This window comes from Pipistrellus kuhlii, unplaced genomic scaffold (genome assembly GCF_014108245.1).
Source record: "Pipistrellus kuhlii isolate mPipKuh1 unplaced genomic scaffold, mPipKuh1.p scaffold_m20_p_2, whole genome shotgun sequence".
NCBI classification, from domain to species: domain Eukaryota; kingdom Metazoa; phylum Chordata; class Mammalia; order Chiroptera; family Vespertilionidae; genus Pipistrellus; species Pipistrellus kuhlii.
Genome location: NW_023425515.1, coordinates 161,544,289 through 161,570,753, shown reverse-complemented (window position 1 = coordinate 161,570,753; position 26,465 = coordinate 161,544,289). Strand labels below are relative to the sequence as shown.

Here is a 26,465-nt window from a genome sequence, read left to right as displayed (position 1 = left end):
CTGGGGTAAGTGGGCCCCCTGTTCAGCTGACCTTCCCTGAAGCCCTGATCTGCCAACGGTCACCATCCTCATAGGGTAGAGCCAGTGTTTGGGTCCAGTCCTGCGAACACTGTGATCGTTCCCCTTATGGTTCTGTGGGGGTGGCCGGCCCACACTTCCTCCACAGACAAGCCTCTCCAGTCCCACTTCCCCCCTCACTCCCAGCCCCTCCCAGTGACCTGTGGGTCCCAGTGGGAGGTGGGGGGCAGTGGGGAGGCAGACTTCTGGTGCCCCCAGCATGCCACCCCGTACTGGTGCTGGACCTGTCAGGGCCTCATCTGGGCTCATCTTCACTGACTGCTGCCCAGGTCCCGGGCCCCACTCTTTCTGAAATGACGGTTCTGCGCGTCAGGGCCTGGGGAGGCGTCTCTCACCCCCTCCCTCTTTCCACCTCCTCTCTCCTTCCCCACTTAGACTTTTAATGGGAGGAGATGGCCTGATTTTGAAAACCCTTAGAAACAATTTGTTTTACAATAAAACGTTAGATTCTTCTAGAAATTCACAGGAGGGAGAAATGGACTCTGAGGAGACCAGGGTCAGGAAGCCCAGGCTAGGCAGGTGGGGCCCAGTGGAGGGTGAGGCTCCACAGAGGCGCTGAGAAAGCCAGGGCCGCCTGGGGCTGAAAGAAGCCCTCCAGGCTGGGCTCCCAGGCAGCAGTGCGCTGGGCTAGCAGGGGAGGGGAGGCTGAGCTCCAGGCTGGCTGTGAGGACCCAGGTAGCCAGTGCGCTGGGCTCAGCCTTGGTGCTGGGGGCAGCCACCTTCTCCATGGGCCTGTTCACCGGGTGATGTGAAGGTGCAATGCTCCCAGAAACTCTGTGAGGACCCAGACAGCGGGGCTCAGAGAGGTGAAGAAGCGGACACAGGCCACACGGCCGCTGGCAGGCAGGTCTGTGGGTTTCTCCCACTGCAGCCCGCCCATCAGAGGTCCCAGGGCCAGACCGGAGGCTTCAGTTACATGGACAGCCTTGTGCACACTGCCTCCCCCCAGGCTGTGGTGGTGCTGGCACAGGGCCTGGCTGCGCATTGCCCCTTCACCTGCTGACGGCATGGGTCCCTCTCCTCCCCGTTAGCTTAGCCTGACGGTCTCTGGACACCCTTCACCTCTTTCATTAAAGCCATAGTTTGGCAGCTCCTAGGCCATCCCTCTGCTCCTGTCCTTCTCTGTCCACTCTCCTCTGTCCTCCCTCCCTCCTCTCTGTGCCTGTCTCTCACCTTCTCCACATCGCCTGCTTCCTGCCTCCGCTCCAGCTGCCTGTGTAGCTGTCCCTGTCACCCTGGGGATCTCCTACCCTCTGTTTGTCCATCACCTGACCTTCTCCCATGACCTACATTTCCATTTCCTCTCTGTTGGTCTTCTCCCTCAACCCCCGGTGGATGTCAATCACTTCCTCCCAGTCCTACAGTATTGTGTAAAGCTGGCATGAGATCCATGCCTAGTATGAACACACACACACACACACACACACACACACACCTGTGACACCTGTGGGCTGGCCAGTTGGCAGGTAAAGGACTGTCCTCCCTCCTGTGGAGGGTTTTCATGGCTGCAGGGCAGTCACACTGGCTGGCCTTGGAGCAGAGCCTGAGCATCCCCGGGGAGAGGGACTCTGAGCACCTGGGGGAGGAGCGGACACTGGTTGGAAGGGCAGCAGCCTTCCCACACCTTCAAGGCCAGGACTTCACACCTGTTAGCTGCCAGCACTGTTTATGCTCCCGACACACTCATCTTATTTCTTCCTCATACACCGTGTCCCCCGAGAGGCAGGGATCTCATCCCCGCTGTACAGATGTGGAGATGGAGGCTCAGAGAAGAAATTGACTTGCCCAAGGCCAGACACTTCGCAGGGGCCCCAATAGGGAACACAATGGTGCTCTAAACCAGTGATTTCCAAATCTGTGTGATCACAAGGAACCTCCAGGTGCCATTTTACAAAGCCTGTGTAGGTCCTCAGGCTTCGCCGGAGATTCTAATTTAGAGGAGGCCCAGGAACCTGTCATTTTAACACCAACACTAGATGATTTTCTCTTGAGCAAATTTGGGAACCATTGGGTTGATAAATAGTGCCCTGGTCTCCTCCCTCAAGCAGGAGTGATGGCCGCTCCTGGAGAAACCCTGCTCCAGCTTGCTTCTAGTTCTCTGTGCAAAGTCAGTTTTTCCCCCCAGCTCCTGTCTCCTGCATCAACATTTTAGAGTCGTGGGACCCAGAAGGGCCTTGCCAAGGCTCCAACTTAAGTGTCTGTGCCTGCTGGGGTGGGGGATGTCTCCCCTCTGCCTCCCCACAAGGTAGCCCCAGCCTTCAGCTGGCACCCCTGAAATTCGCTCCCATGTTTCTAACTTCCTGGGCTGAGCTGCACCCCTTGGGACAGGGAGGACGATCGCGCTGAGGGTTGTTTTGTTGTGTGTTCTTTTGTGCAAGGTCAGCTTCTAGCAATTACGTTTTTTCTCATCTCCTGGGACTGCTCTCATCTATGGGCCTACAGCACACGCAACACAATGCATCCCAGAAAAGACAAACAAACGGACTGGCGGGGACAGGAACGGAACACTCTCTCCTGGGCTGGGCTCCCTGTGCAGCATAGCAGACACGTCTGTCTCCCAGATCCCCTCGCAGCCCCCGGAATGGTGCCGCACAGTAATTAGAAACCCAGGGCCCTGGAACAAGGGAAATGACTCTGTGCTTCAATTTAATGTGTTCTCATTTTTTGACAGGGTCAGAGTTCACCTTCCCGGTTTGAATCTGAAAGCAAATTATAGCTCTGCCTTTTTATATATATATATATATATATATATATATATATATATATATATATATATATATATATATATATATATTGATGTGTCCAGACTAGAGATCTTGGGCAAACATTTTCTTCTGGGATTTGGTGTGGTGAATATTTTCTCTCAATCCATTTAGCAAACACTGACTGCAACCCTATGACATGTCCAAGCACTGTGTGGGTTGCTGGGAGGGAACTGCAAGGGGGAGGTGACAGGAGAGCAGTGGCACACAGGAGGACAGCTGTGTGCAGGGGACACGCAGGGTCCTCTGGCCGGAGAGGTGGGGGAAGGTGGGGGCAGTTAAGCAAAGGGGAGATTGATGAGCAGGGCTTGGGAGATGCAAGAGCAACTTCAGCAGCCCACGTGCAGAGCTCTGTAGGCCCAGCGCCTCTTTAGTGCCCACACCCCCCTGGGCAGTAAGAGCAGAACTCAGCTCTCCTGGATCAAACCCTTACTCATCCACTGGCCAACCCTGTGCCCTGGAGCGAGTGATTTAACTCCCCTGGTTCTTAGTCTCTTGCCCTGTGAAATGCAGGTAACAGGAAATTACCCCACAGGGTGGTTGTGAGTACAGAGGAGGGTGGGAGGGAAGGGGAAGGAGATGCGGAAGGTCCGGTCCCACAGCTGTGGCCACCCAGAGAGGTCACCCCTCCAAGGGCTCAAACAGTGTTCCTTAGGATCTCTTCCACGCAGCGTGGTATCGGAACTGGGATTTGAACCCAGGCCCATCTGACTCAAAGTCCCTCAAACTGCTGCCAAGATGACTAAAAATCACTAGAGGGCCAGCATCTGAGCACAGGTCTTCTATGTGTTTCCCTGGTGCCCCAAGCTCACCTCTGACCCTGATTCCTCCATCCTGGCTGAGCCGGGGCTGCTCTGAGCCCCAGGCCCTGGCTCCTATCCTCGATGCTTCCCTCGGGCACACGGCTGTCACTCAGAGTTCTCACTCTCTGCTTTCTTGTCCATCTCCCCACGAAGTTCCTGAGAGAGAGGATGTGAGAGCAAAATTTGAACAAAAGTTGGGATATTAGAATATTTCTCAAATACAAAGCTTCCCTTTGACAGTGGCAAGTAGGAAATGTATGTTAATAAGCCATGGTGCTGGCAGTTTTAAAATATTAATGATTTCTAGAATTGAAAATGCAAATAGCTGTCTGAAACTCTTCTGCTTGGCATTAAAGAGAAGGGCTTAGAAAGGACACCTGGGAAACTCAGGCAGGGAGAACAGGGCCCTGTGAGAAGATGTGGAGACAAATAGACATTTGGCACCTTGTTATTGCCGCTTTAGCACCATTAAAACTGTGAGCCTCCATTCTTCCCGGAAGTCAAGCCAATCCCATTGTGCGACTTGAAGGCATAGCTTTCAAGTGACTGTGTGCGGCTGGTCCATTGACTTCAGCATGCACATATGAAGTACCTACTGTGTGCCAGTGAGGAGAGGGTGCAGAGCCTGCCATGTTGGACCTCACTTTACTCTGAGAACCAGAAAGGTGGGGTGGAGGGGGATGTAGTGGAAGAGAGAAGCAATCCTGGCCAGCTCTGGGTCAGCTCAGTCGACAGCTGGGCTGTGAACTTGACTGAGTGAGGGGGCTGGTCTGGAGGGAGCTCTCAGGGCAAACAGAGCTCACCTTGTGCAGCCTTGCCTTCCCTTGTCTAGGATGCCTCACGTGTCCGGCACCAGCACCGCCTTTATTTTTAACTCTCTGGATTGCATCGCTACAGTGTGCTCTGCTCAGCCCCCAGACCGGCCAACTTCATTTGCTTATTATTTTTTTCCCTGCTATCTGACTACAAGACAGTGAGTGGTGGAGAGCAGCACTGCGACCGCATCATCTCCCATCTCGGATGCCCAGTCCTCACAAGCAGAGGCATGGGCCTGTGGAGTGAGTGGACCATGGAGCTCTTCTCTTAGGCCCTGAGTGAGAGACGGCGGGGGAGTACATGGTCCTGAGTGGGCGCTGGCCCTTCTTACCTGATGCATAGGGACCAGGGGAGAGCAGGGGAGCTGGACGGCATCCAGAAGGTGGCTGGCTGTGTACAAAGGTTGGGCGGTGGGGAGAGCTCTGAGGGATGGATGGGTAAGGGCAGGCCTCACCACTGCAGCCACCCAGCTGCAGTCACCCGTACCCATCACCCCACCAGGAGGTCACATCCACTGTGGCATCAGCTGCTGAGTGGGCCCAGCATCTTGGTGCTGTAGGCTGCCCGCCTGTCAGACAGGCTAGGCCTAGGCCGTCACTGTCTCATGGGAGATCCTGGGTCACAACTGCCACCTGCCACCTGTGAGTGGGTTCATGTGTTGAGCAGTCAGGACCATGTTCTGGGAGGGCCCCGTCTCTTTATGGTGCTTTTGGGAATTTCTTTCCTGGGTCACTTTGTCCTCATAGACCAGCTTTCATAGGTAAGCCTCTCCCCGTCACCCCGTTTCCCCCAGAGTTCTCCTGAGACTGGACAGGCCCTTTTTTTGGGAAACCATGCGTCTGGATATGGGTCATTCTCAGCCCTTTCCTTCTTCCTCTGGCTCCTTGCTGGGATCTGGGTGTGAGGTTATGCACACAGGAAGCCCTGGATAAATGGGATGTAGAGGAGGAAGCCTGGGATTTGGAGTCAGATGACCTGGTTCGGTCCTGGCATAGCTACTCACCACCTGTTGGGGCTGAGGGTGGAGTGGGAGCACCTGCCCTCCGGGAGGCTGCCAGGCAGGGTGAGGTGAGCTCTGTAACATGGCCCCGGTGCCCACAGAGCAGATGCTCAATCACAGAGCTTCCCTGACTCTCTCTTCCCTGCCTCCTAGAGCCTGGCTCTGTATCTGACCTGCTTGTATTTGGGCCCCTCTATGTCTGTGATTGCAAATATCTTAACCCTTCTCCCTTACCCTTTGAGAAATGCCTTTTCTCCCCATGCGTGGCTTCTGTTTCCATTATCCATCCATCCTGTTTACACTAGGCTTAGAAAGCTCCTGGAAATACTGCATCTCTGTTATCTTAGGACCTCTTGTCCTGTTCCCAGGAAGGGACTGTGTGAGAGGTTACCTTGATGTGTGCGTGTTTTCTTGTCCACTTCCCACCCCCAGGACCTCTCCTTGTTGTTCCTGACCAGTGTGGTCTGATCAGAGCCAGCCCAAGCCAGCTCTGGGGTCATAGTATTTTAGACCTGGAGGGGCTGAGAGACCATCTAGCCCTGCTCCATCTTCCTACAGATGGTGTAGTTAGAAGACCCAGACCCAGAGAGCATGCTCACGCTGGACCAGAGCTTCTCAATGTGGCTGCCAGTTAAAAGAAAAATTTGCATGAGCCCCTCCCCCAGAACCTTGGTGGGGGCTGGGAGAGAGTGGGCTTGAGCCCAGAGAGCTCTATAAAAACTCCCAGGTGGTTCTACTATGAAGCTGGGGCTGAGAACCAGAGAGTAAAATGTTTCTTGCCAATGCACTACCCTTACATATCTGAACAAAAAATATTAAATCATTATTCACAGGAGACTGTTTCTGAGGGGGGATAGGACCATCACCGGGGAGGGCCCCAAGATAAGCATCACCCTCTGCAGGTAGGCAGCACCTGAATTGGTGTTATTAACCAGCACTTACTTTACTTAACAGACACATCCTATCTAATAAAGAGGTAATATGCAAATTGATCATCAAGCCCTCACACAAGATGGCCGCTCCATGTGGTCACAAAATGGCTGCCACAAGATGGCCAGCAAGGGAGGGCAGTTGGGGGTGACCAGGCCTGCAGGGGAAGGTAGTTAGGGGCAACCAGGCCAGCAGGGGAGGCAGTTGGGGGTGATTGGGCTGGCAGGGGAGCAGTTAGGCATCGATCAGGCTGGCAGGAGAGTGGTTAGGGGGTGATTAGGCTGGCAGGCAGAAGCAGTTAGGGACAATCAGGAAGGCAGGAAGTTGAGTGGTTGGGAGCCAGCAGTCCTGGATTGTGAGAGGGATGTCCGACTGCCGGTTTAGGCCCAATTCCACATCCCCTGAGGGGTCCATATTGGAGAGGGTGCAACCTGAGCTGAGGGACACCCCCTCCAGTGCATGAATTTTGTCACCAGGCCTCTAGTCTATATATATAAAAGCCCAAGCAACCATTATAACCAGACAACTGGATGACCAGAAGACTGGCTGGTAGTTATGACACACACTGACCACCAGGGGGCAGACACTCAATCCAGGAGCTGCTCCCTGGTGGTCAATGCATTCCCACAGCCAACCTCCCACAGTTGGCTAATCTCCTGCAGTCCCTCCTCCTGGCCAGCCTGGCTCTGATGGGGACTGGGTAAGACAGCCCTGATTGGCCCCAATCACTGGCCAGACCCCACCTGTGCATGAATTTGTGCACCGGGCCTCTAGTATTTATTTAAGATTTAGTAGGTGCCAGACATAGTTCTAAGTGCTTTACAAATACCACCTTCTTTACTTATCAGGGCATGACTATGAGAATTTCCATTATGATCCCCATTTTATAGATGAAAAGACTGAGGTACAGCGAAACCGGTTTGGGTCAGTGGTAGAGCTTCGGACTGTGGACTGAAAGGTCCCAGGTTCGATTCCGGTCAAGGGCATGCACATTGGTTGCGGGCACATCCCCGGTAGGGGGTGTGCAAGAAGCAGCTGGTCGATGTTTCTCTCTCATCGACATTTCTAGCTCTCTATCCCTCTCTCCACCTCTCTGTAAAAAATCAATAAAATATATTAAAAAAAAAAAAAAAAAAAAAGAAGAAGAAGACTGAGTTACAGAGAGAGGTGAAGTAATTTGCTCAAGGTCACACCCAGTGAGTGGCAGAGTCACTGCTCTGGTGCACTAACCATGATGCTGTCAGCTCTCCAGGTCTCACTCCACACCTGTGCACTGACAGCATGTTCAGGTCCCAGGGCCTTCCCAGGTGAAAGGGGGCTGCCAGAGGTGGGACTGAAGCCTCTGAAACCAGTAACCCCAGAGGCTACCGAGAACCTGGGACTCCAGAGCCTTTCCTCACTTGGTCTCTGATGAAGCCATAGCTCAGCAACTTCCCTCCCTCATAGCTTCAAACCCGGGATAGTCCAGGGTGGAATGTGCACAGAGTCCGGGTTTATCCTAGAAGCCTTATCTTAGGAGCATATTACGCACTCCATAAAAACACCCTTGGGGACCAAGTTCTTGCAAATGCAATTTTTAAAACTTATTTAAGAAAGATTCTCTTCTATCCAAGTCACGAATCCACGAAAATAATAGAGCTATATAATTTTCAGACTCAGGTTACAAGGGTTTATGTCTTTCTTTAACTGGCTGCAGGAATGTCCGTTGTGGAAATAGATGCAAACAGCGAGGCCTTGGCTGGTGCCCCACACCCCAGCAGCTCACTTTCTCTCACAGTCCCCGGGCCTTCCGTCAATGCCCACCCAGAGGCTTTGCTGTCCCAGGGGACAGCCTGGCTAATGCGATATCGATAGCCTGCCTGTTTGGACACTAAAGCTTCTCTTACCGAGAACTTGGCGAATCCAATTTTGAGTAGCATGCCTAGAGTGTTAGCCATGATCTCCGTTCCATTCTGTTGAGCGCCTGCCAGGGGCCCAGCAGTGATGCTGTGGTCTCCAATTTAGTGCACAGGAGTTCTTTACCCGAGAACAGATCATATGTTTCTGATCTAACAGTGGAAACTCCAATTCACTGGGACAACCTTGGTCAAGGCTCTTTCTCTCTTGGTGCCTTGGCTGTAACATGGAAGAGAGCCATTAGACCAGCTCTGATGTCTCTGCTCCGTGGCCTCCTGTGCCACATCAGGCAGCACCTAACTTCTCTGATCCCCACGGGGGTGGAGACATCCTCACTGGCGCAAACAGGACTTCCTAAGGGAGAGCTGCGGTTAAGTGAAGTTGATTGCCTGTTAATCCATTGACAAGGGTGTATGCTTTTAAATCCATTCTCAAGGCCTGCTGCCTGCCCGATGGCTTCCTTACGAAGTTCATATCTTCATGACACAGTCCTTTTGTTTTGGCCCCATTGGTGCAGCTGCTCTGACAGGACTGTTTTGGTTTGGGGACATTTTGACATAGCTGAGAAAACAGACCATTACACCTTCAGCCTTCTAACAAGCAATACCAAATAATGTGCCAAGGAGACCTTTCCCTACTTCCCCTCATCCCAGAACTCCCTCCATCCCTTCTGGCAAGGGGCTCAGGGAGGGGAGAGGAAGAGAGGGTAGGCTTCAGGTCAGGGCTGGTGACTAGGGAGGCAGGGGCAGTGAGGGGCTGGTGGGAGTGAAGGAAGTGAAGATCAGACAGGCACTGGTATCAGGGGGTCTGTTTCACCCGGTACGTAGTAATTTTCAAAAACAATTTTACATTTAGATGCAGACATTTCAAAACTCTTTCATCAAAACAACCATGTCAAAATGCCCTTCTTTGTCTCAAACAAAGGACATAAATGCCAAAAAGAGAAGAAGACAGAGCTTCTGCCCCCAAAATGCTCAGAGTCACCAGAGGGGAAAGGAGGAGAATGAAAGAAAAACAAATTACTATCCTGCCACTGTAATAGCAGAAGGGGCTGGGAGGGAACCAGGCAGAGAGCGCCTGGCTCTGCCCAGGGCAGAGAGGGTCCCAGGAGAAGGGGGTGATTCAGCCCCAAGGAATATTTGTTGAAAGGCTGAGAATAGCAAATGTTAACGGAAGGCTTGCCATGTGACAAGCACTGCTGTTAGTGCTTCATTTTAACTTATCCATTCCTCACAAAGGCCCAAGAATATGAATATTATCATTATTCCCACTTTATGGTTGAGGAGACTGAGGCACCCAGAGTTCCAGGGACTTTTCCAGACCACACAGGCCTGCTCACACCCCTGCACTCGGTAGCCTCTGTGAGCGGACGGGCAGAAGGGTCACAGGCATTAATATTCACCAGGCTGGAGTCCACTCTGTTCTCACAGCTTATCTGAGCTTGGACAACCCCTGAACCCCCACCTCTCTAGCCTTATTCCTGTGCCCCCTCCTTCCCCAGCACACATCACTCAATACCTCTAGCTGTGTTGATTGACTCTGTAAATATGGCATTGGCACATGTCTCTGCCAGGTGCAATATTAGACTGGGGTCCCATGGTCATGGAGCTATGATTCTGCTAGTAAGAGACCTGAGGGTGAGGAGCCAGCCCATCGGACCCAGGCGGGTCTTCCAGACAGAGGGCAGAGGAACTAGAACAAGCCAGGGGTGAGGCAAGGTGAGCAGGTGAGAGTGGTACAAGGCGGAGTGGGGATGGGCGGGGGACAGGCAGGCCAGGTCAGGAGCTTGGAATTGCACGGGAAGCCACTGCAGGACAGGGCCCAGGAGAGTGACCACTTCCGGAGGAGGAATAAAGGAGGGGCAGGGCGGTGTCAGACCACACAGGATGGGAGAGCTTCCGCAGCAATAGCAGTAGCATCTCCCTGTTGAGCACCAAAGTGCCTCCTACACTGTGAGCTGCTGGGTACCCGGGGGTTTACTTGCTGTAATTACTCCTGTTTCCCCCACCACTGACCCTTCCTGGCGTGCTTGGTCTCTGCCCTTCCGTGGCCTGGTGAGGTGTGTGGTGGTTTGTTTTCTCAGACCCCAGAACAGCCCGGCGGCCCTGTGTCCTCTGAAGATGTTGTGTTGAGAGAGAGAAAAAATTACTCTTTAATAGAAATACTTTTCCTTCATTAAATGAAATCTCCAAAGCCCAGTAGCGTTTTCGGTGCTTATATAAAGATGCCAGTGGGGATTTGAGATTCAAAGTGGTATTTTTATACAAGTCGATGAGATCTCAATAGGGAAGAAAGCACACGCTCCCAATTTAAATTCCACCAGCATCAGTGCCAAGCCTGCACTCAGGGCCTGGTGGCCTCCCTCCCTAGCCCCACCCAGACTCTTCTCCATCACACTGGGGTGCTCCTAGCACTGGTTCTCTGTTTGGGGAAGTTGTGTTGGTAGCTGTGTTGATCAAGCTGGCAGGCAGAAGCAGTTAGTGGCAATCAGGCAGGCGGTGTCTTTCAAACACTACAACCCATTTAAGGCGAATTTCTGTTTGCACCTCAACTCTGATAACTTTGTATAGAAACTCAAGACGTGGTAGGAATTTGAGTCAGAAGCGGATGATACACACTTGCGCCCTCAAACCTGTATATGCAGATTTACCTTTGCATCTGATGTAGCTAGGAATAGACCTAGTTCTTAGTGGTGTCAGAAGAAAGACAGGGGTCAAAGTCCAGCTATCATGCTTGCTAGCTGGGCTGGGCTGGGCTGACCTCACACTCACCCCCAGGTCTGCTCTCTGCACTGTGGGGAAAACAGCACTGTTCTTGCCCAACCCAGTGACCTGGATCATAAGTAGGAAAAGGACTCAGTGTGTGGTCACTACTCAAAACCTCTACCTCTTCAACACTTCTCACCTGACTGCTGAATTAGAACCCACTAGAACCATCAGCTTTATACCAATTATTCTGGTTATCCATTGCTAAGTAATAACCTCCTTCCCTCCCCACCATCCTCAAATTTAGTGTTTATACTAACGATGGTTGTGGCTTTTTCAGAGAAACTACAGTCTGCCAGCACCTCCCTGCTCCATCCTGCCGGGCCTTTGCCTGGGCCTCCAGCTGTCACCTGCACAGGGCGGGCCCTCTGGAGCCACAGAGCAGGTTAGGGAACAGGTCTCCCATGAGCACCACCATGCCAGCTCCTGTGAGGGGAGGAAAGGTGGTAAAGTAGGATCTTTAACACAAAACCAAAGCAGCCAAAAATCTAAAAGGCACTAACTTTTGAGTTGATGAGACAACCACCCCTCCCACCCCCTCAGGGGTTGTCTTTCTGGGAATCTGGCCCTCCCTCCCCTTCACCTGGGCTCCCTCACCCAGGAGACAGGGGCTGTTTCCTCTCTCAGGGCTGATGGGGGCTGAGCCTGGCAGCTAGCAGATGCTCAGTAAATAGCACCTATTAAAAGAAGGTTTAGTGCTCTGTCTGCCTCGCAGCATCCCAGGGCCTGCCCATCAGCCCGCATTGCTGGGAGAGGGCTCACTCTTGACTAGCAGGCGGGCTGAACTCTCCCCTTTCACCATGGAAAATCCATTACTGGGAAGTCATTTGTCAAAGCCAACTGCTCAGCTGCTTTAATTTACATATTTATCAAGTTTGATTAGAATGTATTGTCTTCAACTTTCATCCTCGCTCTCACCTCTTCCCGCCCCTCTCCTCCTGGGGAAACTGTCGGTGCCGGTGCCGTCCTTGTTGCAGAAGGGCACGGCCTAATTCAGTTTGCATTTGCTAGCAAGCCGGAAACTGAACATGGTAAGGTATTTCTGGAGGCTGGGCAAGAATTCAAAAGGCACAGCACGTGTTAGGGAAAGCCTGGCCCTCAGGCCTAGCCTGCTTCAACCAGAGAGCAATAGGTGCCCTCCCACTATTCCATCAGTATTCACTGAGCACCTTCTGTATGTGAGGCACTGAGAATACAGATTGGGAAAAAAGGTAGGCAAAGCCATAGCTGTAGTGTCTTTTAGCATCTAGTGACCTCAGCTTCTGCAACTGTAAAGAGCAGGCCGTTGGACCGAGTGATCTGTAAGTTACTGTTTTTGAATGCATACTCTTTTGAACACACCGGTTTTATGAATCGGCTTGATGCATTGGCTCATTTAATTCTTACAAGATCCCTATTTAATTGTTCCCTCATCATGCAGATGAGGAAATGAACCATCTCAGAGCTCAAGGTCATGTGTGCCAGGACGTGGATTCAACCTTCTTTCTATCTGACTCTAGAATTCAAGTTTATAGACCCCCAAGCCAGGCTGGATCTTTCTCTTCCTCCACTAATCTTTGAGCTCTTAGATGGCAGTGTCTGATTTCTCCCCGTGTCCCCAGGGACCCACCTGAAATGTGGTATATGGAAATACCCATTGTGTGTGTGTGTGTGTGTGTGTGTGTGTGTGTGTGTATCACAGGCCCATTGCTTCTTGGCTTCCCTTCACTTCTTTGGCAAGCACCCACTGGGCATTTCCCTGGCATCAGGGACAGCCTATGTGGTAGGAGGAGGCTGTAGGACGTTGGAGCTCTATGTCCTGCTCTCCAGGCCTGGCTGAACCCTCTAGTTGAGTGGCCAGAGGCAAGTCACTGTCCTTTCTGGGTCTCCTTCATCCCCACAGGCTTTGAGGTTCTGACGGCTTCTGTGGGTCTCCTGTAAGCTGGAGGCCTCCTTACACTTTCTCAAGCCAAACAACGAGCAGTTTTAATCTGTGGTGGACATGTGAGGGGTACAGAGAGGCACCTTGTCCCAGAATGAACGCATATGCTTTTCAATTTTAATAATCCTTGTTCTCCTCTCCAGCTCATCCAGGGCAGAGCACCCGATCCGCACCCTAGAACACTTAAGAGATTTGAGATTCTGGGAGATGTCCTGTAGGTGAGGATGGCAGGGCTAGGAGCGGGGAACTGAAAATAAACTTTGCTAACACGACTGTTTTCTCAAGAAGACCAGATGCTGGGCATCAAGTGGAACTTAGCAGCTTTGAGTCCTGCCTGAGCGAGGCAGCAAGTGATTTACGACCGGATGAGGGGCCAAGATGAGCTCTGTGGGTTCAGAGCGGGGTGAAGCCATTGTGGTCTGGCACTGTCTGCAAAGGCTTTTTGGAGGACTTGGTGCAAAGATATATAATCTAAGAAATTAAAGTTGGCTAGGGAAAATAATAATAGGCCAATCAGAATAAAGGAGAATATTCCCTTAGGGGACTGGTTCTCAGCCAGGGGCTATTTGTCTCTGAGGACATTTAGTGAGGTCTGAAGCTGTTTGTAATTGTCATAACTGGGTATTGGGGTGCCCCTGGCATTCAGTAGATAGAGACTAGAGATATTGCTGTATGTGCAGCCCCCCCCCCCCTCCATACACACACACACACACACACACACACACAGTTATCCAGCTCCAGATGTCAATAGTGCTAAGAAACCCTATTTCTGAGGCTTGTCATTCAATAAATGGGGCAGGGACTGAAACGTCCGTCTCTTATCTCGTGAGCTGGGGATTATTATTCTCATTTTACAGGGGATGGAGGCTCAGAATGTATAAGTAATTTGCCCCAAACCTCACAGCCAATAATCTGGGGCCTGGATGTGAGTCCTGGTGCAGCTGCCAGGAAGCCATGTGACTCCATCAGGGGACAGAAGAAATACAGGAGCCAGTGTTCCCCTTAGCACCTCTCCCCCAGATCCCCCTGCTGTGGCACTTGCCCTCAGTCAGCTTGGCTAAGCCAGCCCTGGACGTCGGCTTTCAGCTCTCCTATCTACTCAAACACACTCCCTGGTCTCACTGCCCCCAAAAGCTCCATGAATGCCTCATAACCCTTCATTTTCTCCTAACATTATATACAAGAAATTCTGCACCTTGACCATGTTCTCCCTAAAATTCAAAGCCCCCGATCCCTCTATATTGTCAGATCCATTACAGGGATATCTTTAAGTTGCCTTCAACATGACGGATTTCGTAGGGAAAAGTACAGAATTATCATGCTGATGAAATCAGATGCAATCCAACATGAACATCAGGATGGTCAAGGATAAGTCCTGAGTGCGTGTTAGTTTCCTCACTGCCTTCTAGAAGAGGTACATCTGAGCAGAGCCTGGGAGGCTGCGTAGGAGTAAGCCAGACAGACAAGCTGGGGCCGGCATTCCAGGCAGAGAGAAAAACATGAACCCAAGTGTAGGAGAGCGTGGCCCGCGGTGGAGCTGCCAAGAATTAGCTGAGGCCAGGCCTGTGGAGGGGCATGGCCACCAGAGACTAGAGGTGCTGGGGGAAGGAGGCTGGGCTCTCTCGAGGATAGCAGAGAGCTGCTGAGGATTGTAAGCAGAGGGAGAGGTATGCTACCATCTGCATTTTAGAAATTCCACTTTGGGGGCCAGGTGGAAGATGGACAGACAGGAGTGGTGTTGACATAGGAAGACCAGGGACAAGGCTATGCTAGTCCTGAGCGGGCCCTCAGACAGGTGCCAGCTGGCCATGCTGTTACTGCCACCAAGATTTCTTTTTCTCCAGCTTTGTGTGGTGTGGACTTTTTTGGGCCTTGGATTATTGGAGAAGAGACTGCAATTGATCTGGCTTAGAAACCAATATGAAAGCATTTTCTCGGAAAATGAAAAAGACTTAGAGGTAAAAATAAAAACTGCACATAATACCTCACTCCCATGATAAGTTATTGTCAGGGGATGTAGGGAAACCAAACTGGTAATGTGAACTTTGAGGAGATTTTTGTCCTTAGAGAGTCCAGATAGTGCTCTTTGGGGCTTTCTTTTAGCACCTTCACCATCTACAGATCCATGGATAATTTGAGGCTCTTCATCTTCATCTTCATTTTCATCTTCATCTTCATCTTGGCACCGAGAGGTTATGGCTCTGGTCCTCACTGAATTTGTCATCTATAGATAAGTTCATTAGTTAGCTATTACTCTAGAATTCAGCATCTAAACAGTAAGCATTAATCATCTCTCAGATTCTTCAGGGCCAGGAATGTGGGAGCGGCTGACCTGGGTGGTCCTTAGCCTAGGTCCTCCATGAGGTTGCAGTTGGTTGTCAGGCAGGACTGCAGCCATTGGGTTGGAGGTCCCTTCTAAGCTCACTCCTTGGTTCGGACTGGCTTCAGTCTCTCTTGGCTGTTGTCTGGATTCTTTACACTATTTCTCCCCACATGGGCCTTTCCACAGGCCACCTAAATGTCCTGATACGATGAAGCTGAATATGAATGCCTCCGGAGTGAATGATTCCCGAGAGAGATGGTGCACTCACGATGGAAGCCTAATCTCCACAGGGTATCCATCCTCTTGGTTAGAGCTAGTCTCTAAGTCAAGCCCACAGCGAAGGGGAGGGTTGGGGAGAAGAGTGCCTCTCTACCTCTGGAGGGAAGAGATGAACACAGGATTTGTGGGTTTATTTTTAAAATCCCCATAAGGACCTTATTTAATCTTTGAGAGATGATATGACACTGTGCTTAAGACCATAAAAGCATGAATTTCAGGTCCATAAAGACTTAGGTATAATCCTGGCTCCCACATTTGCTACTTATGTAGGTTTAGACAAGCCATTTAACCTTTTTGGATCTCAATTTCCTATTCTACAAAATAGGGGTAAGAATAGTAGATATTTCACTGCGTGACCATGAAAATAAAATAAGATCATATACGTTAAGTGCTTGTATTTTACAGAATCAGTACTGAATAAACATTATTTAATTACTGTATTGTAACTAGACAATATCATCCTTCCCAAGAAGCAGGATTGCACAGAGGTTAGTCGAGAGCACCGGTTGTGGAGTCAGATTGCCTGGGTGGGACTTGGGCTGGGCCAGCCATTAGCTGGGGGAGCTTGGACCCGTCCCTGAATGTCTCTTCCCATTGGTTTCCTGTGAAATGAATATAAAGGTGTTCAATCATTTTATGAATAGGGACATAGTGGATAATGATAGAGGGATATAATGGCAAAGGAGTGTGTGTGTGTGTGTGTGTGTGTGTGTGCTTCATAAGCACATTTGTTTCAAACACCTTCTGTTAACTAAGGAGGGATGGCTGTCCTGGTCCCACTTGAGTATGCCCTTGTACTCTGAGTGACACCCGCACGTATGTGCAGGTTTATCATCCCTTATAAGTTATCTTTGTTCTCATAGTTCAGCTTCTTTTCCCTGGCTTTGTTCTAGCATGCTTCCTTCACCCTCCCTGCTGCCTCCTCCAAGAATATGTTTAATTGGCTTTGCACAAGTCTGGGGACTCGGTGACAGGAATGGGGGTCCCATGTCACACCACCTCAGAGCTGCTACATTACCTTAAATTGATTTTGCAAATGAAAGCTAAAAACGAAGCAAAGGCGCGCCATCCATTTTGTCTAAAGATGATTATAATGCTCTTTTACGGCCTCCTAAATGACAAAGCAGTTTGTTACCTGCCTGCATCAACATTTGCTTATATTAGCACCCGAGATGCTTGATTTTTATTAGCACCACGTTATCATTTTATGAAGACGCAGGGGCTTGGTGAAATTAGTGTGCAAATAGAATGCCCATTTTGCATTTTCCTGTGGTCAGCAGAAATGCTGAATGCAATTGAGTTGATAATGGGTCAGGAGAGACATTCATAGAGGTAGCCTTCATCGAGGGCCCCGGTAATGCCATTTATCATTTCTGAACTGCTGAGATAGATGGCATCAGTGTTAGACAGTGTTTTTTTTTAAAGGGCTCAGTGGCATTTTTTTATTATTATTATTAAGGGAAAAGCAATATAAATACTGAGAGAGTAGTTCAACTTCCCCCAGGAATAAGGGATGAAAGCAAACACTTTTGTATATGTTATAGATGGAAATGCAGGGGATGTGGAGTCTTGCATTGTTAGTGGATCTGGAGGAGACACATAGGTGGGGAAAGGGGCACTGGGCTGGGAACTGAGACTTAACTACCTCTGCCAACTGCATGACCTTCCACCGGTGAGCCTCAGGTCCCTCACCTGTAAAATGGGGTCAATACTCTCCACCTCAGAGACATGACGAAGAGTAAATAAGATAATGTGTGTCTAAATTTCTTTGTAAACCATCATCTATATGAGTACTTTTATTTGTTAGTTTAGTAGCTGGTTTCTGAACACCTGCTCCATGCAAGGTCCCAGGAAAGACATTAAACATGCACAGTGCAAGTTGCAGTTTCTCCCTTGTGGAGCTTCTATTCAGTCTAGGAAACAATCACATGTCTGACCATGAACTTCTTTAGAAAAGGTGGGTCTTCTATTTCTTCCTTTGCTCCTAAAGGTGCCTAAGGCAATACTGAGTGAGTACACAGTGAGTGCTCAGAAACATATGTGGCCTCCATTATCTCTCTTCCCTATCATTAGGGAATCAATTGACCTCCTCCCCACAACCGGACAAACTAGTCCCAAGCCTTTAGAACCAGGCTTCATAGAGTTACTAGTTTTTTATTTTAATTTAGTATCTGACCTGGATGTATCAAAAGTGGGATCGTGAACTGCATTCAAAATAACCTGTCTCTAGCATTTTAGAAGCTGAAATCCTACTCCTTGTTTCTAACTGCCCTCAATGGGATCCTGTAATCCAGCGTCTCTCTTTTTTCATTTCTGAATTCACTTCAGGTTGTTGTTCTGTTCTGGGGCAATCAGTCCTTCCTGTGCCCACAGCTAAGTACCCTTCTCTTGCCCCTTCTTTCTGGGACGGTCACGCTTGGCTACTGCTTTTGCTTAATTGTATCTTTGCACAGTAGTTAAATTTTCTGATATAAGTGAGACTTCTGTAGAGGCAGCAAGACTTGGGCCAAGATTCAGAGCCATATTTTTCTACTTCTTTGTATATCCAGTAATTTTTTATTGGATGCTGGATTTTGTGAATTATACATGGTTGAATGTCTGGATTCTGTTATCTTCCTTTAAAGAGAGTTGGGATTTATATACCAGTCAGTTGAATTTCTTGTCTCAAGCGTGGTCCTTTTGAGATTTGCTTTTTAATTTTGTTAGTGAGTATTTGAGAAGGACAACTAAGGCATGGTCCTTCTGGGTTCTCCACTGGTTGCCTGCACAATCAGTGAGCGAATTCAAATGAGTCCTACTTCTCTGTGCCGTTCACATAGGCATCATTTCATTCTCCCTCACCTATTTTCTGTCTGACCTTGAGCAAGTTATATAGCTTCTCTGAGACTCAGTATTCACCTCTATAAAAAGGGCTATTAATGAGAATGTTTCTGTAAGGATTATAAATAATTTGTATATTGTGCCTGACATAATAGGAGCTAATTGAAAGCCAGTTGCCACTATTACAGGATCCCATTGAGGGCAGTTAGAAACAAGGAGTAGGATTTCAGCTTCTAAAATGCTAGAGACAGGTTATTTTGAATGCAGTTCACGATCCCACTTTTGATACATCCAGGTCAGATACTAAATTAAAATAAAAAACTAGTAACTCTATGAAGCCTGGTTCTAAAGGCTTGGGACTAGTTTGTCCGGTTGTGGGGAGGCGGTATAATTTAAGTATACCTCCTTTACTTACTCAGCTACTGAATATTTACTAGGCAATATGTTAGCTTGTTTAATCATTACAACAATCCTATTGTATAGAAGTAGATACTATTATCCACATTTATAGATTAGCAGATGAAAATTCAGAATGGATATACAACTTGCCTACTCAGTGGATCTGGGATTTAGTCACTAATATGACCTCTTTACATGACTTTAATATTAATATAATCAGTTGCATTAAGAAACGGGATATAGTCTTTTAATATTTAGTAGCCAGGGACATAATTAAATTAGTCACCATGTCAAACTCAAAGGCTAACACAGGCCAAATAAATGAGGCAAGTTTGACATGCTTGAATGATTTAAGAGATGAATGTAAAGCATCCAGCCCATTTCCTGCTTTCTCCCTCTCCTAGTCTCAGCTTTCCTTGCCTTCCTTAACAACCTTCTTTTATTTTATCTTCCAGACAATCTTCGGGAAGGGGCCGAGCAGAAGGTGGTATTCATCACGGGACGAGTCCACCCAGGGGAAACACCCTCTTCCTTTGTGTGCCAAGGTGAGTCACAGGACCCCATGGGCATCCTGTGCTTGCCCCACGCCCACTGGGGCACTGTGATGATCTCTTGGACAGAGTGGTAACGCACAGAATCATTATCTTGGGTGGGAATTCACTTCACTTCTAAAGAGATTACACTTGATCTTCCCTAGGATTTATTTTCAATAAATATTGACCTCATGTATGTATGTATGACTGGATGGATGACTGGATGATACATAAAAAAACAGGGGGACTGAATAAAATTCTCTAATATTTGCTGTGTTGACAATGTACAGCTGTGCAGAGAAACCTATGCTCTCTGGCTGTGTTTTACTTGTTTCCAGTGGTTTATAACAATAATACATCTCTTCCCAGGCCAAAGTGCATGCTGATGGAAGGGCAGCCAGTGAACTGGGGAATCAAGGACTAAAATTTTTCTATTCACTCATTTACCCAAGTATCCACTGAACACACAACTTTTGAAATACCCACCATGAGCAAGGAAGCATGCTTGGTATCAGACAACCAGAGATAAATAAGATACAATGCCTTTTCTCAAATATATCTCTTTATAATTGCATTTTATTTTATTTATTATCAAATATTTCATCTATATAAAATACATTGAGCTAGTCAGCTATATAAATATATCCAATAAGTAACATATAAATAATAATTTAGTGAATGCTCAGCATAAGTAGCAGCAGATTATCAATTCCTTTTAAGTCCTCTGTCCTCCTTCCTGCCCTCCCCTTCACACAAATAACCATCAGCTTGAATTTTGTAATTGTCTTTTTTTAACAGTTACTAAGCATGCAAGCATTCCCAAACAATGTGGTGTGAGTCTTGCATGGTTTTGAACTTTATAAAAATGGTACAGTCCTGTGTGTGCCCACAGTGGTTTTCACCCAGGATTCATGTCTTGACTTTACTTATTTCCACTATATGCATTTTTCAATGTCAGAGGAACTAATATGAGAAAATTGAAGTTAAGGGAACTTAAGTAATTTATCTCATTTTAGTCTCAAAGTGACCATGAAGTCAAAGGAATAGGAAAAACCCCTAAGGTCACAGAACTTGAGGGAGATGGCCTGCTGCTGGGGAATTACCTGGTGATTTGCCATGAGATAGTCTTGGGGTCAAATATCAGCTCTGCTCTGCCACTTCCTCCCAGTGTGACAGTTTCCTGGAATGTGAAATGGGTTAGGAAACCAATCCCTGTCTGAAGGCTGTGATAGAGCTGGCCTGGGGTGAATGTACACAAACACCCCCTCCTATAGGCGGCATCCAGCAGGGACGCAGCAGGTGTCCCTCCTTCCTCATGGGAATCTGAGAGGGTGACACAGTTAATCTGCTTTGTACACTGTGAGGCATTATGCAGATGGATATGGGGTCCATTTCCCCCATTCGCATTCTTCCAGCGCTGTGATTGGACATAACTGCCTGTCCCATGTTTCAGGCAAGGAGACAGTTTCAGGGAGAGAAAGTGATCCCCCAGAGCCATGTAGCTCAGATGAGGCACAGCTGGGCTGTCTCACCTCCTCGCTCCAGTCACCTTAGCTTCCTCCTTGGCATTCTCACTTCCAGCACTGTCCTTGCAATCACCTCTCCCAGGTCCCTCTTGGCTTTGCGGCAGCCATCTGGCAGTTACTAAACTTGGCAGCAGACCTGTTCCCCCAGCTAATGGGATGCAACTATCAAGTCTTTCTTTGTAAAAAGGTAGCAGTCATACCATCAGTACTTTCATCTCGGGGAGCTTAGACTCCCATGCCCTCCTCCTCTGTGCACAGCAGACAGAGGGCAGGGCTGCCTTCCATTTTATAGATGAGGCCTGAGGCACAGAGTTGCATAGAGCTCCAGTGCTCTCTCTGTTGGCCCTGCTTTTCCAAAAAGGAACCTGGATGGTGTGGAGTTGATAGAGCCGGTGCTGTTCTATAGGCTTTTGATCAAAGTTTACTCCTTGGCAGAGCCTTTAATGCCTTCCCTCTACCTTCTCAAGATAATCTCCAAACTTCTTGCATGACATTCACCCTTCATGATGTGGCTCTTGCCAGGTTCTCTGGCATCAGCCTTGGTATATCCCAGCCCCACACAACTTAATCCCTGGGTGGACAATCCTCTCTCCACTGTTGGGCCTTTGCAGCTGTTAACTCCTCTGCCGGCTACTCCTTACCACTTGGTAAACACTTCCCATAGTCCAAGGTTTATATTAAATGCCATCTGTGGGCGCCTGGCACACACCCTATTTTATGGCCCCTTACTTTATGGCTGCTTTAGAGGTTACCTGATAGTAATCTTAATTATCCTGATTTGTTATATATTAGAGTTATATTGTTTCTTCCCCTTTAAACCATGAGCTACCAGAGGCCTAGGGTTGGGTCTTCAAATGTCATTTTCCACATTTGTAAAATGGGTATTATTTTGCTCATCTCTTGGGGCTATGGTGAGGGACACATGATGTGTTGGCTCTGGGATGCTAAATCTGAGTTCAGAAAGAGGAGCCTCAAAGTCACATAGCCAGAAGGGGGCCAAAGAGCACAGAAGGAGCCAAAGGGGACCGAAAGAGGGAGAAGGGTGCAGAAGGGAGCCCTAGGGGGGCTTTGATCTGGGTCTCCCAAGCCTGTGCATGCCCCACTCAGCAATGGGACATGCTAGAGGGCCAAGCTCCAGCCAGGAACACACAGTTCTCTGGACATCCCACAACAGTGAGCATGTTACAGAAGAGGGTGTAGAAGAGGCTCAGAGAAACAAAGAGGCTAACCCAAGGTCACACACTAACTCATGGCAGGTGTGGCGTGGGCCCTTCTCCCCAATCCTGCCTTTGTTTTTCCCATCTCTGGCTGTCCCTCAGGACACACAGCTCCTTCCTGGAGGCAGCTTAAGTCAGGCTTCCTTTCCCCATTGCCAAAGAGAGACTGAGGCACAGTCTTCCCCAGAGGTTTCTCAGTCCCCACAATGGCTCAGCTGGACTTTCTTCCCCATACCCAGCCCTGGGGAAGAAAGGTCCCCTCCCCTGCCCACTTGGTTATGGGCAGGGCAAGGGGACCCAAGGCCTGGAAGGATGAAGTCTGGTACCTTCGTTCTGTTTACTTCTTCCCCATTATCTGGCTCAGTGACCTTGAGTGGGGAACAGACATGTGGGCCTGGTTACCCCATATGGCTGGGACCAAGGTTCTCATCGCAAAGCTGCTGACACACCTGCTGCTGAAAGCAGAGTGGAGCCTTGTCCTTGCAGAGCGCCAGAGGCGGTGGCAGGAAGGGAGGCAGAGCTGCTTGTAGGATGGCTGAGAATCTGGAGCTCTGCCACCCCAGACCCTCTCCTGGCCTCTGTGAGGCCACACTCTCCTTGTTCATCAGCCACAAGTGCTCTGTTTGTCACCCTGGTGCAGAGCGTGTGCGGCATGGTCTTAGGAGCTATGCAGCCTGGGATTGGGTCCCAGCTCTTCCCCTAAGTACAGTGTGACCTTGGGATGTCCCTTAACCTCTCTGTGCCTCCATTCCTTTACCTTAAAGGGAAATTGTAGTAGGAATCCTGCCTCCTAGTGTTGCTGTGACAGTGTAATGAGTTAATGTTCACACAACACTTAGGACAGTGCCTGGTGTTCAGCGGGCCTCCATACATGCTATCAAGAGGTAGGTCATGGTTAACTGAGCACTTGCAAGTGCAGGTATGAGTCCACTAACCCTCCTCATGAACCAAAGCCCAGTGTGTGACTCCCATCCCCCATTTCCTTGCACCCTTGAGAGAGCTGTTACCAAACCCTCCTCATTTACCATACTGCATGTCAGCTGGTTAGCTGGTTGGCCAGGACTAGACCTCAGGTCTTCCTCCTGGTGCAGTGACTGCTTTTTTGTTGAAGCCCCACCCCAATTCAGATCCTTCATAATTGAGTTAATTAGGCCTACACTGTGGGATGACAATGCAGGCAAGGCACATCCCCCTGAAAGGCAGCATGGGCAGTGGGCACAGCAGGGGCCTGCACTTGGGCAAGCCTGAGTCTGAGTCCTGCCACTTCCACCTCCCAGTTGGGGACCTTCAGCAAGTCCTCAATCCTACTAGAGCCTCTGTTTCTTCACCTGCAAAAGATGGGCAGCTGAGTAGTCCTCACGGAGCTGCTGGGAGGGCAAACAAGACCATGTATGTCAGGCTCAGGGCAGCATCAGGCGCGTGGAGGTGACACCATGCCCACTCTCTCTTCCTCTCACTCTTCTCAGAAATCCTACCAGGTCATTGGGCAGCTCTCAGCCCTGCTCTTCAAAAAAGCCAAAAAATTCACTACATGTCACCTGGTAGAGTAGGGACCAGACCCAGGTCTCCTGTCCCACATCCTGGACCCTGCTGCTATGTGCCAAGGTGCCCACCAGACCCTAGACGGGTGTAGAGCTGACCTTCCCTCTGGAAGGTCATGCTTCAGGTTGTCCTGTGGGGGTAAGAGGAGGAGGAAGGAGACCCACAAACACACACATACACACACTCACACTCACACACACTCACACAGCCTTCCTGCCTCAAGCTTTCCTGCCATCCTGCTTTTTCCCTCCTCCCTGATTAAATCTGCTGGAAGGAAAGAACCCTGAAAACTTATCTGTTAAAGGGACAGACCAATCTTACAGGGCTGATAGTGTCTCCCAGGAGTAGGAGATTGTTCTCATTTGGCAGAGGAGGGTTCTGCTCCCAAAGAAAGGAAAGAAATAGATGAATTCAAGACTGTCAGTGAGCATGCACTCTGGGGAGTTTCTGAGTTCTTTTTCCTTATTGTAAAGACAAGAGTGGGCCCACCAAGCAAAACTGGGGCCCAGCAGCTCTGACTGCTGATTTGTGGCTTTTCCAATTCAGTATCCTTGTCCCCAAATCCCATAATCATTAAACTTCACAGACCAGACTCCTAGTTCTAAACTCCATTCTGTTTTTCACTTCCCTCCATGTCTTTCAACCTTTGATCTAAGTGAGTTTCTCAGAGCACATTACAGTTTTCAGCTGCTGTGTCAGGCAGTCAGAACATAGGAGCTCTAACCCAGTCACAGAACAGCCTTTCAGATTAGTATTAATATTATTTTCCATATGTCAAAACGAGTGAACCGGCGAGAGAAAGCTGGTAACTTCTCTAGCTTAACAACCAGTCATAATTCGAATACACATCCCAAGCCCATGCTCTTTCCACTTCCTCTGCCCCATGCAATGCTTTTGACCCATGGCCAGGAATGGCATTTCCTCTCTTTACTTTCCCCAACATTTCTCTTCCTATTCCTCTCCACTTCCCCTCACCAAAACAATGTGGAAGGTCCTCTCCCAATTTCCCAACCAATGGGAATGATGCCCGTTGAACTGTATCTGACCTCAAGCCAGGAGATGGGTCTGAAATCTCTCATCTCGTCTCCATCCCCACCCTCACTCTGGGAGCCAGAGCTCAGAGTGGCTGCGGCTTTTGGTCTGGCTTTGTTTTCTCTCATCATCCTTATTAGCTGCCTAATTGGCAGCCCAATTAATCTGTTCATCTGTGAAGGAGGATGGATCACAATGAGCTACTCCGTTTCCAGAAGCCATTCTCTGAGGCAGCATGGTCAGGCCCTGAGCACAGGCTGGCTCCATGATGAAGAGCCTCCCCGGGAGCCGGGGTCAATCAGTGGACAGATTAAGCAATTATGAGGCCCTAACAAGGGTGCCTGGCATCATTACCCTGCCTGTTTACTGGCAAACTGCAGCTTTCGTATGAAGACCAACAAATAAATTAAGACATCTGGTCTACTGCTGCATCGGCCGAGAAATAAATGATGTCCAACTGGCTTGTGGCTGCCCATGATTTCTCAGCCTTGGCCTAATGAAAAGCCTGAGCCATCCCTCACCAGTCCTAGCAGCTCTGGAATGTGCTCTGGAGTCACTCCAGGAGCTAAGTGCTTGCCACTGGGCATGGGGACTGCTCTTAGTCATCCTGCCGCCTCCTCCTGTCCGTCTATCAAACCTACTCTGTTCCAGGGCCCAACTCAAAGCTTCTTCTTCCTGGTGCTCTCTCCAGCAGGACAGGAGTTGCTCTTCTGCATTTTGGAAGGGTTGTGTACTCTCTACTACTTTCCAGTATCACAGTCATTTCATGGGATGCAGGGTGCCATCTTGCCCACTGTTTTCGGTCTTAGATGAAGAATCATTGAGAAGAGGAAGGTGAGAGCAAGGGCTCAGTTTTGTTTTTTCACCTCCTTCTTGTGGATGCATGCAGGCCATCACCAGAAGACATCCAGGAGGGAGTGGCAGGGTCACACTTGCACTTTAGGAATATCTCCTGGCTACGGTGTGTAAGGCATCTGTCAGAGGCATTGGTTGTCACCCAGGCCAGATGTGGTGGCATAGAGCAGAAGAGAGACAGAAGGTTGGGATGAGGGCAGCTTTCCTAGATTCAAAGAAGAGACTTGGGGGCAGCTTGACTGGGGAAGGAGAGTCATGGAGAATTCAGCTTTTCTAAATTTAGTGACCTGGACACAAGGTGGTGTAGGTGCCAGTGAGAAGCAAAGAGGGAATCTGGAACAGAGGATCCTCAAAGTGGGGAAAGGGACAGTTGGGGAACACTAAAGAAACCTCTTTCCTCACGTGACATTAGCAAGATCCCTTCCCCTCCCTGCTTCCTGGTGTGCCCATCCTCAGCATGAGGATCCAGATCCTTAAGTCCTCTGACCCCATAGTCATCAATTGGATGCCGGTACTTAGCTAACTTCATCTCAGTCTGTCAAAACCCTGTGGGCTCTCCATCGCACAGCTCAAATGCTATGTTTTTGGAAGCTCTCCCTGTGCTTTCCACAGGAAATGGTCTCTCCATCCTATCCTTGGGCTTCAGGAGGACAATGTGCTTCCTCCTTAAAAACTCTTTGAGGTTAACTCAGAGGCTTCTCTTTCCCTAGGGATCATTGACTTCCTCGTAAGCCAGCACCCGATTGCTCGTGTCCTGCGGGAACACCTGGTCTTCAAGATTGCACCAATGCTCAACCCTGATGGAGTCTACCTGGGCAATTACAGGTGAGTGACAAGAGATGATGTTCAGAAGCTGGTAGTTGTAGAATGATGGCATGGAAGCAACAAGTAAAAGGGGTTGTATTTTTGAGGAAGGATTTTCAGACTTCCCAGGAGTTAATTAGCGGAAGCTTCACCCTGGCTCTAGA

General features: G+C 49.2%; 1 protein-coding gene across 2 annotated transcripts in view; it reads left to right on the top strand.

Annotated features, from left to right (window-relative positions):
- Nucleotides 1–26,465, top strand: part of AGBL4 (AGBL carboxypeptidase 4) — a 915,072-nt gene that overhangs the window by 791,032 nt on the left and 97,575 nt on the right. For both annotated transcript variants that reach the window (XM_045584580.1, XM_036445875.2), the window contains exons 7-8: nucleotides 19,248–19,337; nucleotides 26,208–26,322. In XM_045584580.1, the coding sequence (XP_045440536.1) occupies nucleotides 19,248–19,337; nucleotides 26,208–26,322 (205 nt within the window). The remainder of the gene's footprint in view (nucleotides 1–19,247; nucleotides 19,338–26,207; nucleotides 26,323–26,465) is intronic.